Here is a 17,032-nt window from a genome sequence, read left to right on the forward strand (position 1 = left end):
TAAAATATAATGTATATTATATTTTAATCAAAACATTTAATTAAATTTGGGAAATATGTTTATTTTACTAGTTATTAATACAAAAGGATTATAAACAAAAAATTAGTTACAAAATAGTTAATATGCACATCATTAGTTGTGGAACAAGCCAATAAACATATTTTACAACTTTAATAAATGTTTGTAGTTTTTCATGGTGATTCATTCCATGTTATAGGCTTGCGTTCATTTGCTGATGAATCACTAGTTACACCACTCGGTCCAGCAACAGGAGATTCCTCGCGAACAGCTTCATTATCTTTGCTAGGGGAAGAGGTGACTGAAATTATTTCCTGTTCCTGTTCTTGATCAGGGCTATCATCATGTTGGGGTTCTTCAATATCTAAACAATGAAATAAACAATTAAGTCAATTTTTTTACAAAGTATAAATTTAGATTTCAATACCGTGAATCGATTTAATCTCAACAGTTTCTTCTTCATTTTCAGATGATAAAATTTCAACTGTTTCTTGTTCTAAAGAATTAATTTATGATTATTTTAATTAGAAGATACATATTTTTAGAAATTAAGTACAAGTTAATACATTGTGGTTCATAATTAATATGAAAAATTATTAGGTTATTTAAAAAAAGGTTTTTCGATTTTTAAGTCAAATTATATATTTATAGAAATCAAAAATTACCTAAATCAAGTGTGTCTGTTTCAGCAGTTTCAGTTGATTGAGAAACTCCAACTGTATCCAAGGCACTTGAGGGTCCTTCAAAAAAAAAAAAATCACCTAACATTTAGTATGTTATAATTTCTTTTATTATAAACGGTGTTGTCTTTTACATTATAATAAATTGTGTTGTATCATTTGTTATGAGTATTACTCTACCTTACTATTTCACACTTCAAATTGACATAATTTTATCATTTTTATGTCCATTTTAGACTTCAATGATTTAATGGTTTGTATACCCCTAGCTTGATGCAGTCCATTCAGAAAGGATGTCATTAATAATTCAATAGTATCTATACCCTATCCTAGATCAGTCCTCAAAATTTGAACATACAACAATTGCTAAAATAAGTACAACATAGCTGTACTCGGTTGTTTTGGTCAAAAACACATTTATTATGTTAAAGCACCTACATTCCTACCCAACTCTACAACAGTAGCAGGACTCTTCTCACATGCATAGAAGCGGTGGTGTTCAGCAAAATTTACTTCACTAGCCTTAGCTATGTTAGTGATTTGGATTCTAAGAGATATATTATATATATATTGTATATCTAATATCCATATTATAATGTTCATTGTCATCTATAGTATAATACCACTATTGAAATAATTTATTATCAATGTAATAAAGGAAAATAATGATATTCAAAGATGGTTCAAAAATGAAAAAAAAAACAAAGTTAAATAATATACAATGTAAACAATATACATACCAGCTTGAGGTTCAATTGGAGTTGAATCACTTTCATTCTCTCTTGATTCTGCATCTGATGATACATTATCAGTAGTCTTAGTCTCTTCACAACTCTATATTATAAATTATTTGAAAGTTTATTGTTATTGATCAGAATAAACATCAAAACTCTTTAAAAATAACAAATTATTACCGCTGAAGAAACAGGTGTATTTTGAAATTCTTGAAAATGAATAATTTCTGGTGAATCTTCTTCAATAACAGCCATAGCAGTGGCTTCGGCATTTGATGAATGTTCTGGTGTATTTTCTCCCGTTACTAAAAAAATATAAAACCATGGCACTTATTTTATAGTCAATAAAACTAATATAGTACAGTACATTATTGATTATAAATATATAAGAATAAATACATAGTTGTATTTACATCAATAATAAATTACAGAAATATGCTTAACTAGGTAAGTAGAAATACAAACTCAAAACCAGTGGCGTAACTGAGGGCCCGCAGACCCCGCGTTGCGGGGGGGCCCATGGTAATTTGGGGCCTTTGGTTATAGGGTTATAGGTATTTGAATTCTTTGATATAACAATATGTTAGGGGCCCATTCTTAACATTTTTATTTTTGCGGGGGAGCCCAAGTTTTTTTGTTACGCCACTGCTCAAAACATCATTGTTGCATTACAGTTAGAAGAATGAACAGGTGCAATTAAAGGAATTTGAAACCCTATGAAATAGGAAAGGACTGAAGTTTAATTTGGAGAACAGAGAATATAAATTAATAATTTATACGTATATCCATCACTCTAAGTAGAATTTCTAAGTTACATTTATAATTTATATAGAACATACAGAGTAAAAACTTAAAAAAATAAATGAAGTACTTTGCTCTGTTTCTTCATTTTGAATATCATTAGTTTCATTCATATTATTTGTGTCAGCAGTACATTCTTGGCTTGTTAAGTCAACCTCATTATTTTCATGGGTTGCCTCACTTGTTACTTCCATATCTGTACTTGCTTCAACTTCCTATAAACATGAATAATAATGTAAATAAAAAGTATTTATTTCCGGGTTATATTAAAGATCTGAGAATTAATTGTTTTATAAGTTAAATAATAGAGTAATTTTCCTTAATAAGTCATGAAATTAAATACGAAATTGTATTGAATCTAAAACTATATTATAATAAGTTATCAAATTGGAAATTTTGTTGTAAGAAATATATGACATTAAATGCAATTATAAATTAACTTCCTTGAAAAATATATTTTTGAATATATTTTATGAGCAAATTTTTACTATTTTCATTCATTTCAAAATAATCAATATCATAAAATTCATTTTTCATCAGTTTGAGATTGTCATTTTTAATCACTGTTACTATGAGAGAATAATTTATCATAAAAAAATCAGAAGTACACATACTTTATTATTATCTTGTGGATTACTCTCAGGACCAATATAAGAATTGCTAACTTCTGAATCTCTCTGAGAGGATGTAGGTGCTTCATATTCCATTTCTCTACGATTTTCTTCTCTAGGCATAAAAGATTTAGATCTTTTCATCTAAAACAAAAATAAATTATATAGTATAGTATAGCAGTGCCAAGTACCAAGTAAATGTTTATAATATTAAATATATAAAAAAGTATGGCACCATAGTTTATTAAGCAATTATTTATATAAACAGACTAAGCAAAGAGTAGTGTTCACTGTACTATTTCTAAACTAAACTAAAACTACATATCTCAACACAAGTACGTCAAATTCAGATGTCAATAAAAAAAAAAAAAAATTAAATTAAATTACAATAAGTGGAATCATTCATTAGCATAATATTTACATATGAAGTCACGAGAAGATCAGCTTTTCGTTTTCTTTGAGTACTGTTAGAGTGTGTTGTAGTGTCTAGAGAGGAACAACTAGGTCCACTAGTACAAGCAGTAACAACAGATGGTTCTGATTCTGTTGAAGGACCTGGGGCTGAAGAACTAGCAATATTACTGTTACTACTTTCCATTGCCTGGCCATTTTCATTTTGCACACTGTATCTATAATATATTATTACATTAAATTAAATTCAATATACATATTTAAAATTATTTAATATCTTTCACCTGTCTAATTGACTTTGTGAAGGAGATACTGTTGATACAGACACTGTAGTTGGTTGAGATACAGTTGTTTGTACCTGTTCCCTGCCTTGTGGTACAACCAAAGCTATACTGATGGCTGGACTTGCTTGTGCTGCAGTAACGCTTGGAGTTGCTGCATTTCCTATTAACTGTTGTAGCGGTAAGATTGAAGGGGGAGTAGCAGCAGTTGTTTCATTAGAATCAGAAACAGTAGGCATTGATTCAGATCCCTTAAAATTCAAAATTATCAAATGTATAATACATATACATATTATATATTATTGTATATATATATACAATTAATATATCATGTTTTATTAAATAAACAACATACTTCAACATGTTGTACTAAAGTACTGCTTGTTAAATGACGGCTTTGTGCTGTGCTATTAGCTTCTGAAGAGTCTAAAGCATTACCTCCACTACTACTGATATCAACAGACTGTGGTTGCTGCGGGTGAACAGTAATAGTTGTACTACTACTAGTTCCACTCATTGAACTAAAATATTAAAATTTTATTTTTTTTTAATAAGTGCCCGTCATAAGTATGACATTATCTTTTAATTAATTGATAAATGTAACATAACTAAGAAAGTGAAGTATAAATTATAAATCATTTTCTAAAAAGAAAACTTAAGTAACAATAATAAATTGTACCTTTGGCTTGATGTGGACGATGTTTGACTAGTAGGTAATACTACTACACTTCTAGGTTGCATTGTCATGGGCTTAATACTAGCCAATGGTGTTTCTGCAGCTGCAGATCGCCATGGGTTAACTGTAACGGATTGATGTACCTGAAAATAATTTATGCATGTTTAATGAATTGATAATATTTAATTTTAAAAATGAAAAAAAAAATTAATTACTCTAGTATACTTACAGTTTGTGGTTTATTAACTGCAGGCCCTAAAGGTTTAATATTAGCTGTAGGAGGTTCAACAGCAAGTTTGTCAGGGCCAGTACTAGTAGACGGTTTTACCTAGATTAAAAAGATTCCATTAATTAGGCATAAAATACTCAATGAATGTATTGTATTAATTATTTTAAAATTAAAATTTTAAATGTAAAAACAATAATACAAAAATAAAATGAAGTAAAATAAAAATGAATTATAGAATACAATATATATAATATACCTGTTGGTTTGAAAATTGTCTCATTAAAGCTGTAACTCTATGATTTAACATTTGTATATCATGAGACAAGCGATCTTTTTCTGCGGTGATCTGTTCTTTTTCTGCAATTAATTTACGATTTTCTGCTTCTATACGTGACATTTGAACTTGAAATTCCTGCATTCGACCACCTAATATTAACATAAAATTATTTTTTAAACTTATTGTATAAGAAATATATGAAAAAAATACAACTATAATAGTGTAATAAATTAAAAGTTCTTACCACTTTCTGCTTGATCTAATCGAGCTATTAAGCCATCACGTTGTTTTTTAGTAGTATCAAGTTCTCTTGTAAGATTTTGAATCCTACTTCTAACATGTTGTAAAAGCTGTTTCGCACGCATTTCTTTATCTTCACTTTTAGCTTTTGTATCTTTTACCTCAGATCTTGCAGCATTTAAACCAGCTTCAGCTTCTAGAACCTATAAGAAAATATATATCAATATAGAATTATAATAACTATTTCAATTATAATTCTGTTGTCATTATTTTACTTCTTTTATATAAATTTAATGCTGAAGAGTCAAATTAAAAAATAGACATTAAAATTTTTTATACGTTACCAACTATATGGAGTTAGTCAGTAGCCACTTCATAGAAATCAGCTTTCTACTTTTCACACAGTCACATATCACACGCTAAATCATCCTTCATTATACACATTCCATTATCAATTCTTTAAAGTTTCTCACTAAATTCATATACTTATCTTTGTTTTACTTTGACTGCATCCTTAATGATTTTTTTACGATCTATTTCTCACCATTCACAGATTTACTTCAACTAGAACTTTTTACACATTGACTATTATGTAACCATCAATGGTCATACTATATTATGGTTTACCTACTCATTAAATATACTATTTCTACCTTGTTACATAAATATTTTGAAAAAATATTTAGTAAATAAATAAATAAAATAATAAACTTACATCAAATGAATCATAACAATACCTACTACGTCACTGTGCTTTTTCTGAAACATTATTGTAATTATGAAGGTCAGTCAAGTCTCAAACATGAACAAAATCTAAACTGTTACCATTCTGTTCAAATGCTTCCGGCTGATAACCAAAGCTCTATTTTATGCATCAAATGATACTCTCTACCCTAACCAAACCTATTTATCCCGACAGTAGAAAGTGTAGCTATAACACTATACAAACGCTTCCACATTAAACAAGCAAGCAATTAAAACTCCCTCGTTCCAAGTCTTTCTTACCATACAACCCCAGGAGTTATTTTAAATGTAACAGGTGCAGAGATCTGCTAGTTGACTAACTACTACAACCCATATCATTAAGACTATTAATGAATAGTTTCGTCAATCAAGACAATTAAGACTCTTATTTATCCTTTCATCCATTGTGATTATTATAAAAATAATTAGATTATTCAAATTAAAACTTTATATGTTAATAAAAAAGTTAATAATTTAAAAATATATTAATTTACATGACAGTGGTATAATAGTAATAATTAATTATGAGTGTTGGCAGTCACAAAAGTATAAAATACAAAATCTATAAAAGACCACACTAGATCTGTAAACATTAAAACTATGCATAATGGCACTTTTAATACAGATTTATTACTAAAGAACAATAGTAATAGCTAGACACTGAACCCAGGTTCAACCAACTCTCAAAATAAAATCAACCGTTTCTTGCACTTTATATATATCCCTTATTACTCCACAAAAATCATCTATAATTATTTTCCCTTAAAATTCACAATACCTCTTTCAGAACTCATACACATTTTATACGTCTATGAATCCAATAAACAATTTTTTGTCTTTTCCCTGTACTCTTCAACCTAGCCTAACCTTGTTTTTCTCAATATTTGCTTCATACATAATATTTGTTAATTATTAATTTCCTTAACATAAACATTTTCAAAAAAATAAATTGTAGCTTGTTAAATTTTCTAAGAGCAACATGAAAAAATACAATTATTTCAAGATTTAAAATGTATATAAATACATTTTATACAATTTAATAAATGTTTATAAATATATAACAAAAATCTTAAAACAAGAAGTCATAACGATAATAAGTTAATTTTTAATTTTTAAAAAGATACGATCTGCAAGTTGCCCATTCCTGGTACAATCATACATTATCAATTAACTTATAATTTAAAATAAGATTTTTGTTTTAGAAAAATAGTAAATACTAACTTTGGCTTTATGTTCATTTATGATAGATTCAAATTCAGCTTTTTGTTCTTGTTTCGCTTGTTCTATTAGTTTTTTGCGTTCTTCAAGATCTAGAGATATTTTACTCCCCCCTTGCTGAAGTTCATCAAATTTAGTCTGCCATGAGCTTCTTTCTGTACTTAATGCATTATTTAACTCTTCACTTTGATGTTTATAACGTCTAGCTAATACTTTAACCTAAAGAATTGATTGGAAATGTTTAAGTACGATCAAAAATAAAATAAATACAACTTTTAAATACTTTGTATATTTCTGATGCTACATCTGATAACTTTTGTCTGTAGGACTTGATAATATTTTTAAACGTCTCCATAGCTTTATTAGTAGAAACTATTTTAGTTTTTAATTTAAGTATTTCTTGTTTTGCAATATTTAGTTCTTCTGAATGATCAGTTTCTAATTTTTTTAACTAACATGCACAATAAAATTATTATAATAATTTTAATAAATTTTTCTATTTAAGTTAATTAGCATATTACCAATTCTTCAAGACATGATTTATCTGATTTCATGGATTTTAATTGATCAAGTGCAGTAGCCATTTTTCCTTTTTCTCGCTCTAATGTATTTAACAGTTGTTTAAACTCTGCATCAGAATGTGTACCATTTGATCGTTCTTTCCATCTTGACAAGTTCTTTGTTACAGATAAAACCTAGTAAAAAATAAAAATAGATAGTTGAGCTTGAAAAAAGTAAGCACTGGTAGTTTACATATGAAGTTCAACTGCTAATTTATTATTAACACCAAGGTTTGCACGTTCTTAGTATTAAATTCAGTATTTATAGGAAATGCAAGAAAAATTAATAACATATGTAAATTTAAAATTGTTTAAAGCATACTAACTGATTTTCATTACTACCTAATAATTTCTGCAGTGAACTTAGTCTATATTTTAATAGTAGGCATATCTATAGATACAATAAATACCTATCTTAGTTCTTTAAGAACCAATGATATGAAACTATGCTCAAGATTTCTGTCATGTTTGTTTATACTTTCTTAAAATGTCTACTCACATTAAATATTAATAATTATTATCTCAGTTATCATATAAAAAAGTTATGCACGTCTAAGTAATTAGTACCTCAGAAGTTTTTTGATCAATTTCACTTTGCATTCCTGACATATCATCTTTTAAAGCACAAATTTCGGCAGTTTTTTTTGCGTCTAATTCTTGTAACTCTTTAAGTTGGTTGGTTAATAGTAAATTTTTTTCTTCTAAGATCTTACTTTTTTCTTCTATTTGATTACATAGCTCTATCTAAAAATGTAAAAATTTGAAATTAAACTAAATAATATATTTTAATCAGCTTTAAAATAAATGGAAAATTAATAAATTAATAATTATTAATTACACTTAAAATATGCATACCTTTTCTAGAATTTTTGAATGATCATTATTCATAACTGAACCGGATGTATGTAACTGTCTTAGTTCTTTCATTTGTGTTTGCATGTCATCGATAACTTTAGATTTATAATGTAAATCAGATTTCAATCTAAATTTTAATTATCAAAACATAAGAATCTATAATTAAAATATAATAATAAAAGAACATTACTTATTGCATTCAGCAATTGTTTCATTAAACTCTAAAATGATTGAATTTTTTTCATCTTTCAAGATATTAATCAAATTTGCCATTTTCAAGAATTGTTTATCAACACTATTTGTACTTAAAGAAGTGTTGTTAAAGCTATCATCTTTATCTGATACTTTACTGTTATTCTATAAGTAAAATATATACAATTAGTTCAATTAACAGCTTAATTTAGTTAATTTTATTACCAATCGTTCCTGGTTAATAAGCTCAAAAGTGGTTGTTTTAAATTGTTCTGATAATAGTTCATTTTCAAATTGCCAGCGTTTAATTGTATCTTTTAGAGAATTTATTTCATCGTCTAATTTTTTTAATTGTAAATTATGCATTTCTTTTATTTCTTCAATAGACTTTTCCATAGCAGCTTTTTGATTTTTTAAATGATCTATTTCTGCAGATTTAGTTGTATTAAATAATTCTAATGCATCAAATCTCTGAAAATATCAACATATTATAATGAATAAGTTATATTTATTGTTAAGCATTTTAACTACTAACTTCTAATTTATATTTATAATGCGCTAATTTATGATTAAGTCCTTTTTCCAATCTATCTTTATCATTAATAGACTTTTTCAATTCTTCTTCAAGTGTCAATATGGTATTATTTTGTTTTGAAATATTTTTCAATAGTTCATCACTATGGTCTTTTGCAGATTCTAATTCTTCTAAAATTTTACTATGTTTCATCTCATATTCTAACAATTGATTTTGCAATTTATTGATGTTATCTTTTTGAGATAAGTTAAACTCGCTTAATTCTTGCACACTGTAAATAAATATTTAAAAATATTAAATTACAAAAATCTATAAATAATACTTATGTATTTAATCAAATCATGTATGTGATAACTGATGTTACTTCAAATTTCAAACATTAATATGAATGGTATGGGAAAAAAGCATTTTTAATGATTAATCACAAACTTCTGTATTCAGATATTTTATAAAAATGTAAAAATTTGAAAAAAAAATTACATTAATGTATGATTTGACTTACTGTGTTATTAGTAATCACAAATTCAATTTTTATTTTTTTATGTCATAAATATAGCTAATAACCAACCTATTATTTGATATTATTTTTAATTTAACTATAATGAATATTAAATGGAAAAAACTTTTATGGATTACATAATATTGTCTTTTGTATTTTCTATGAAATATATAGAATAATAAAAAAGTTAAATTCTAATTGCATTTAATTTAGTAATATAGTGATATAATTTAGATCAAATAATTTAACTCTCAGACGTTTCAAAAATAGTTAGAAACATAGATTATACATGATACTAAATAGTAAACAATAATAAGATAACTTTTATTTATTAAAATAAGAGTTTATTTAAAAATATTTATGTGTAATTAAAAAACTTACGCATGACTTAATTGTTGATCTTTTTCTAAGTATTCTTTCTTTTTCATTTCACGCTCATTTTCTAACTGTGAAGAATATTCACTCATTTTTTTTAAATTTTCCTCTAAAGATTTGTAAAGTTGTTTGGTAACATTTAATTCAGATTTTAACTGATTTTTCAATTGGTCTAAAATATATGGAAAAACAATTTGTAGTTTAAAGAAGGTTTAACTAAGAACTGTACAATATAATTTTAAGGAACAAGATTATATAAGGAGGTGAACAAATTAAGTAAAATAATGGAATGGAATAGAAAATAATAAAATGGAAATCTCAAAACTGTCTTGAAGATAGACATAGAAAAAGATAATTAATGTAATACAAGAAGAATTAAGTAATTAAAGAATTGGGAACTGTAAATTAAAAAGTAGTTCCCAATAAAATTAAAAGTGGTAGATAGCCTTATAAGTACAAGATAAATAAATAAATAATAATTACCACTTTCATTTAGTTTAGATTTTAGATTTTTTACTTCATGCTCAAGCTTATTAACAACACTCTGGAAGTTAGATCGTTCATCTGTACATAAACTAAATGAATTTGTTCTAGATCGAGATATTTCTTTGAATGTACTTAAGTCATCTATGGCTTCCAATTTTAGAAGTAAGGTATCTCTAACATCCTTTAATTTTTTTAATTAAAATAAAATATAAAAATAAAAAAATTCTTAAAATAAAATACCTTTAATGTTTTTGTCAATTTTTTATATTCCTCTTTGAATTTAACTTTATCATAGTCAGTTTCAGCAATGTATGCTAATGTTAAATTCCAATTTATTATTAGTGAATCTAATTGAGAGGTTAAGGTTTTCTCAAATTCTTTTTGTAACTCTGTTTTTTGTCTCAATTCACGAGAATAATTCATGTTGGAAATATACATACTATCGTTATCTTTTTTTAAAATATTACTTTGACTTTTTATTTTGTCTATTTCAATTTTCATTTCTTGATTTTCCTGGATATTTACAAATATTGCTTATAAACATAACTATTTTTAACCATTAATATTTTAGAAATTAAATTTAACTTACTGTTTCTAAAGATAATATTTTGCCATTCAAGTTATCTATGTTTTCTGCATTTTCAGAATGTTTAATATTAGAGGTTTTTATTTTTTCTAGTAATTCATTTATTTGAAGATTTAACTCTTGTACATGTTGGTCCAATCTTGTACGAGCAACACTATTAGATTCAAGTTTTTCTTTAAGTTTTTTAATTGTAATATTAGAAACATTAAGTTCACGAACTAAAGAATAATATTCTATATTTTCCTCTATTATTAAAGATTCATCAGCATTATCTAATGTTGTTTTAGTCTAAAAAATATTTTATATAGGTATATTAATAATTAAAAATAATATTATTTAAAGTTAATAATGTTTTTAAAAAAAATTTTTTTTTTTTTACTTACAGGACTTTGAATTTTGTTTTGTTCCTCATTATTTAGCTGTACAGTTAATTTGGGTTTTAATTCTGAAGATTGTAATTGTGTTATTTTTTCCTAAACATTAAAAATACATTTAACTTAGTTAAATTACAATGAATTTAAACTAATCACATGTTACTATTGTTTTTTTTATTTATTATTGTAATAATATATTGTATTAAAAATCTTTCATTTTAACTAAATAAATAATTAATTATTAACCTTTTGTTGGTTGATCAATTGTGTCTGTGTTTCTAATTTATCTTTTAAAACATGAATTTCATCCTAAAACATAATTTATAAATAAGTTAAATAAGTGTACACGGAGCAAATTATTGTGGAATTTATAATTAAAAGGTATTTGTTTATACATCAGCTACAAAAATAATACACTTTTTTAGTAAGTACTTACCTTTAAATCTTTTATTAATTTTATATCTTGTTCGTCATTTGCTTTGGATAAAGAACGAAGGACTTCAAGTAATTTTTTGTTTTGTTTTTGCAAGCCTTGTATATTTTCAAATGTAACATAATTATTGGAAATAATCTAAAAAAATGTGTTTATTATAAATCTATATATTAATAACTACAGTTAATTAATACATACTGATTGGGGACTCATATCCTTCCCAACATTACGATTTTCAAAACGTGTATGACATTGGTTATTTCGCAATAAGAAACATACCTAAGAATATCAAAAACAAATTAAAATATAAATAATAAATCAAATTTTTAATTCATACTTGTTTGCTCAAATCTTCTTCAATACCATGAAGTTTTTCATTTTCTTTTGATAACTGATCACATTTAGAATTAGACAATTCTAATTGAGTATTAACATCCTTCAACTTCAACTCTAATCTTGAAATAGTATCACATAATTGTTTAACTTTTTCATTTGATTCAATTAAATCTTTTTCCATTTTATCAACTTCAGGTGCAGCATTTCTAATTTGCTGTAAAAAATATAATATACTTTTAATACTATTTAAAAATGTATTCAAAATACTATTTTTTTATTTTTATAGTTAAGTAGCTAAATTAAATTTATTAATATGTAGGTAAGAATTGATACATATTAAATAAAAATATGATTTGTTAAATTCTAATAGTTGTTAAAAAAAATTTAATTTAAATTAGAATTTTTACTTCTTCTAAAATATTGAAGTTTCTCTTGCAGTGTTCAAGTTCTAGTGTTGTATCTTGTAAATTTAAACATGTCTCCTTATAAATAGCATAAACATCAGTTATTGTTGTTCCCTTCTTTATTAAATAATTTGGATTGTCTGGATTAACTAAAACATAATAATTATTCCACAATATTAACTACGAGATTAAAAATTTCATAAACTAATATTTAATAATATAAAATAAAAAATTTCTTTTCAATATTAACTTTTGTTTAACTTTAAACCTACAAGCAAGCTTTTCAGATAATAATATCATGAATTTTATATGTTATCATAGTATACACCACAAAACATTTTGTAATTCATTACTAACATTAATAAACTGAATTCAAGTGATGTAGTAACATGGAAAAACACCATACACCTTTAAAAGATCAGTCATCAATCATCTTTTAAGATAACGCAACACTCACAGAGACAATCTGTCTTACAAATGCATAATACAAAATGTACACTCAGCAGATCACGTTAAGCTCCATTAATTTAAAAATTAGAGTAAATCAACCTATTATGAAAAATGTTGGTAAGAAAATTGGCTGTGTTCGTATTTTTTAGAAAGTTAACTGTATAAGACAGGGGTGGCCACTAACTTTAACTTTGGGAGCTGCAAATTTATAAAGTTAATTTTCAAGGTGAGCTACATTGTAAATCAATGTTTATAAAATGAAGATACATTTTTCATTTTAAATCAAATGAAGGAACATATATTTTTAATTTTAGCCTTTTACACATGGTTTACGAAGGGCTTTTGTTGTGTATATAAGTATTGATAAATCTACCATACATTAATTAAGCAATAATAAAAAAATAATAATAATAATTTAAAAATAGTTTTAATTATTAAGTTTTTTTATAGAATGAATGATATTATATAATGATCTATACCAGAGATGGCAAATCCATGGCACGAGTGCCCAAAGTGGCATGAAAAAATATTTTGAGGGCATGTGAAAAAAAATATTTTTACTATATACTCTATAATTTATATTGAGCTTTATACATTATTTAATATATATATACATACATGGTGATTTTTTTATCAAACAACACTCATTATTTCCAAAAGTATTCATGTTTTTGAAAATATTTTTTATCCTTATAATTTTTTAAGTTTTTTACTTTTTTGAATGATAACATAGATTTTTAATTTCATATTCCAAAGTAGAATAATTTTCTGAGTAATTCGATACATAAAAATTGAATTTAGGGTGAGTAGTTTATGAGTTATACGTATTTAAAGTTTAGCTGCACAGAATGGAGTGGTACAGGGTTACCCCTCAAAATGTTTGTCCACTACTCCGCTTGTCTAACCCTAAATTCAATAGTCAAAAAATTATTCTGCTTTGGGATATGAAATTAAAAATCTGTTATCATTCAAAAAAGTAAAAAACTTAAAAAATTATAAGGATAAAAAATATTTAAAAATATAATTTTTTTATAAAAATGTTGTTTTTTAACAATTTGAAACTATGTAAAAAAATATTTTCAAAAACATGAATACCTTTGAAAATAATGAGTGTTGTTTGATAAAAGAATCACCCTATATATATATAGGTAAAAATATGTTAAGCATACGGCTTTTATCGGTCAATATTGAATATAATATAAATATATAAACATTTTCATGGCATGCTTGAAAAAAATAGGTAATTTTTGGCACCCTTGATCTATAATCGATAATATGATTTTCGGTAGACCCCATATTAAACTCATAAAATCATCGATAGAAAGCATATTATAATACAGTTTTAAATGGCTCTCACTTAAATTACAAAATTGTTGCCATGCATACATTATTCAAATATTATTATTATTAACAAGTTTCTTAGATTAAGGTGAATAATCTTTTTTGGAAGATTGTAATTATGAATTACTTAGTGTAAATTTAGTAATATTCAAGAAAATTTATAACCTAAATTTCTAATTTTAGTAACTTTAGTTAATGATAAATAAAAATAAATTACCAGGAAATAATTGTTTAACTATTTCTTCTGAAGCATCTAACTTGTTTCTTAATACACGTATTGTATGCTCCGAGGTAACTTTGTATTGTTGATGATCATTTGAAAGTGTTGAGAATCTTTTTTCAAGATCATCTAAAGATGATGTCAATGTACTAACATAGTCTCTATTCTCTAATATATCAATTGTTAGTTTTTTTGTTTGTTCTAGTTCATTTTCATAACAATCTAAAAAATATTAAGATATTAAAATAAAAATTATTTAGCGTAAAATTAAAAAATATTACCCTTATAATGATTCAATAAACATTCATTATTTGTTAATTCTTTTTTAATTTGTTCCACTTCATTTATATGTATATGGTTTATCTCTTCAATCTCACGTTTCATTATATTTATAGTATCTTCTTGATTTTTAGATTTTATTTGTAATAAATTAACATCATTCTTTAACATCAAAACCTTAAACATATACAACACAAATTACATATGAACTTATAAATTACCTAATATAAAACTTATTAAAATTCTAAAAATGAATCTTAGCACAGTTATTTGTGTCATTAGTTTCAAATTATAAAATACAATTCTAAAAATGTATTTATTTTACCTCTGCTTTTTTTTCATCTAAATCTGGTTTCAATTCTTTTATTTCTTTATGATACTTTGAATGAAGATTTGAGAATTTATTTGTGCATTTTAATAAACTTTCATTTAAGGCATTAATTTTTAGTTGTAATAATCCATCATCCATTTTAGTCATTCTTTCCCTAGAAACCAATACAAGAAATAATTATACAAAACTTTGAGCAGCATTTTTTATCATATCTTACTTAATTTCAGCTTCATGTAAATTTTTTAATAGTGAATCATTGTGTAACATCAAATCATGTTTTTGTTTCAATGTATTTTTGAATTGTTCATTAACTGTATCAATTTCTTTTTGTAATTCCAAAAACTTGGCTTCTCGAATACTAGTACTGTTATTGAGCAAATCAAAATCGATTTCTGGCAGATTTCTAATTTCTGGTTCACAAATTAGATGTTAGCTCAAAACTAAATTTTCTATTGGACTAATAGCAAATTGAAAATACTTACCAGATGAAGTATTTGTCCCGATTTCATTGCGGTTTGTAGTAGGGTTGCGTAAATACTGCTCAAACTTGCTTTTGGTATCATCGGACAGTCCGTTATAGCCATCATCTGCCAAAATAGAGTTCACTAGACTAGCTACGTTCACCATCATGAATCGATACTAAACTAACCTAGCGTATTATAAACACAAGTCGAGTACCACTGACTTCAAACAATAATGCATGAATACAATTCAAAAATACTCTTTAAATTGTTTAACAACTAATTAAGGTTTCGCGGTACTGCGAAAAGGATGTCTGTAAAATGCACCACGCATACAGGCACGTTTATGGCATATTGAAAAAAAGTAAACAGTTAACAGTTGAATGTTAACAAGTAACAACTCCTTTTACTTCATACTCCAAACTCCAAAGAAAACGAAAATTGATTACAATTTACAATGTATAAAATACGGTAAAACAACAACGGCCAATCACGGTTAAGAATACGTATCATCGCGTCGAGTCGGGGACAGTCGTCTGAAAAATATTGACTGCTTGCTAGCGCTTCTAGCGACAACATCACTTGGCGCCAAATGAAGATATGACAAAACAGACAAATACACAGAACATTAATACAATATCATAATTCATAATTATTTTTATTCAAGTATTAGCCATAAATTATAGGTTAAAATGGTTTAATACACTAAAATAAAAATGTGTAGGTATAAATTATATTTAATAATACCCCTATATTATAGTTTATTTCTTTGTATTATACTTGTCTTAGATAGTATATACCTACCATAATTTTACATACCTAATCGATTATAATGAAACCAGTCATTTAGACATTTTTAGTCTTAAACGGAGCTATAAATGTATTGATATAACAATAATGTGTGTTTTTAATTTTTTTAACTCATTTTTCTTTTTTGGTATGAATCTTCACATTGCAATTCAAAATGTTGGTAATTTTGATATAAATATCGAGAGAGTAAAGTTGTCCCGCGCAAAACACTTTTTAACTATGTTACGCGTGTATAAGACAGAGACAACACATGCGAGTATCGCATTCTCTTAAGTCAATTTTTCACAATAATGTTTTTTGCGTAGGTTTAAAGTTTAATTTTTACTGATTTTTTGGTCCAATTGGTATAAGTCAGTGACGATTGTTACTCATATTATTGGAGAAATAAATAGGGAATATCTAATCTACGTTTGGTAGAAAAGGCGTATGATGACTTATGACGTTTTAATATAATAATGTTTTATTAAACCAAAAATACATAAGTGGAATCAAAAAGGCATAAGTCGTGGAAAAAAAGACTTATGTCAGAAAAATTGAAATCCAAATAGCTTAACTACAGTAATTGTTAAGTCTATGAATAATTAT

At 25.6% G+C, this 17,032-nt stretch overlaps 1 protein-coding gene across 2 annotated transcripts; it reads right to left on the reverse strand.

The window, feature by feature from the left end:
- Positions 1-16,099, reverse strand: LOC114130596 (nucleoprotein TPR-like). 2 transcript variants are annotated; one of them, XM_027995598.2, is made up of 37 exons: positions 15,659-16,099; positions 15,394-15,586; positions 15,171-15,330; positions 14,848-15,022; positions 14,564-14,788; positions 12,559-12,704; positions 12,153-12,365; positions 12,014-12,094; positions 11,819-11,953; positions 11,629-11,691; positions 11,392-11,481; positions 11,012-11,296; positions 10,663-10,935; positions 10,420-10,603; positions 9,943-10,108; positions 9,063-9,333; positions 8,753-8,998; positions 8,526-8,692; positions 8,336-8,462; positions 8,048-8,224; positions 7,442-7,615; positions 7,204-7,371; positions 6,924-7,139; positions 4,963-5,161; positions 4,698-4,867; positions 4,442-4,540; positions 4,216-4,355; positions 3,892-4,057; positions 3,540-3,787; positions 3,266-3,467; positions 2,848-2,988; positions 2,304-2,448; positions 1,613-1,737; positions 1,439-1,532; positions 684-758; positions 446-514; positions 1-382 (listed from the first exon to the last, which is right to left on the reverse strand). In XM_027995598.2, exons 1-37 carry the CDS (start codon positions 15,804-15,806, stop codon positions 192-194), a joined length of 6,147 nt encoding a protein of 2,048 aa, XP_027851399.2. In that variant the 5' UTR covers positions 15,807-16,099; the 3' UTR covers positions 1-191. The 2 variants fall into 2 exon arrangements, with proteins under 2 accessions (XP_027851399.2, XP_027851398.2); XM_027995597.2 differs by having other exon boundaries at positions 3,266-3,473; positions 15,659-16,098.
- Between the last annotated feature and the right edge of the window lie 933 nt (positions 16,100-17,032).

This window comes from Aphis gossypii, chromosome 2, assembly GCF_020184175.1.
Source record: "Aphis gossypii isolate Hap1 chromosome 2, ASM2018417v2, whole genome shotgun sequence".
In the NCBI taxonomy this organism is placed as follows: Eukaryota; Metazoa; Arthropoda; class Insecta; order Hemiptera; family Aphididae; genus Aphis; species Aphis gossypii.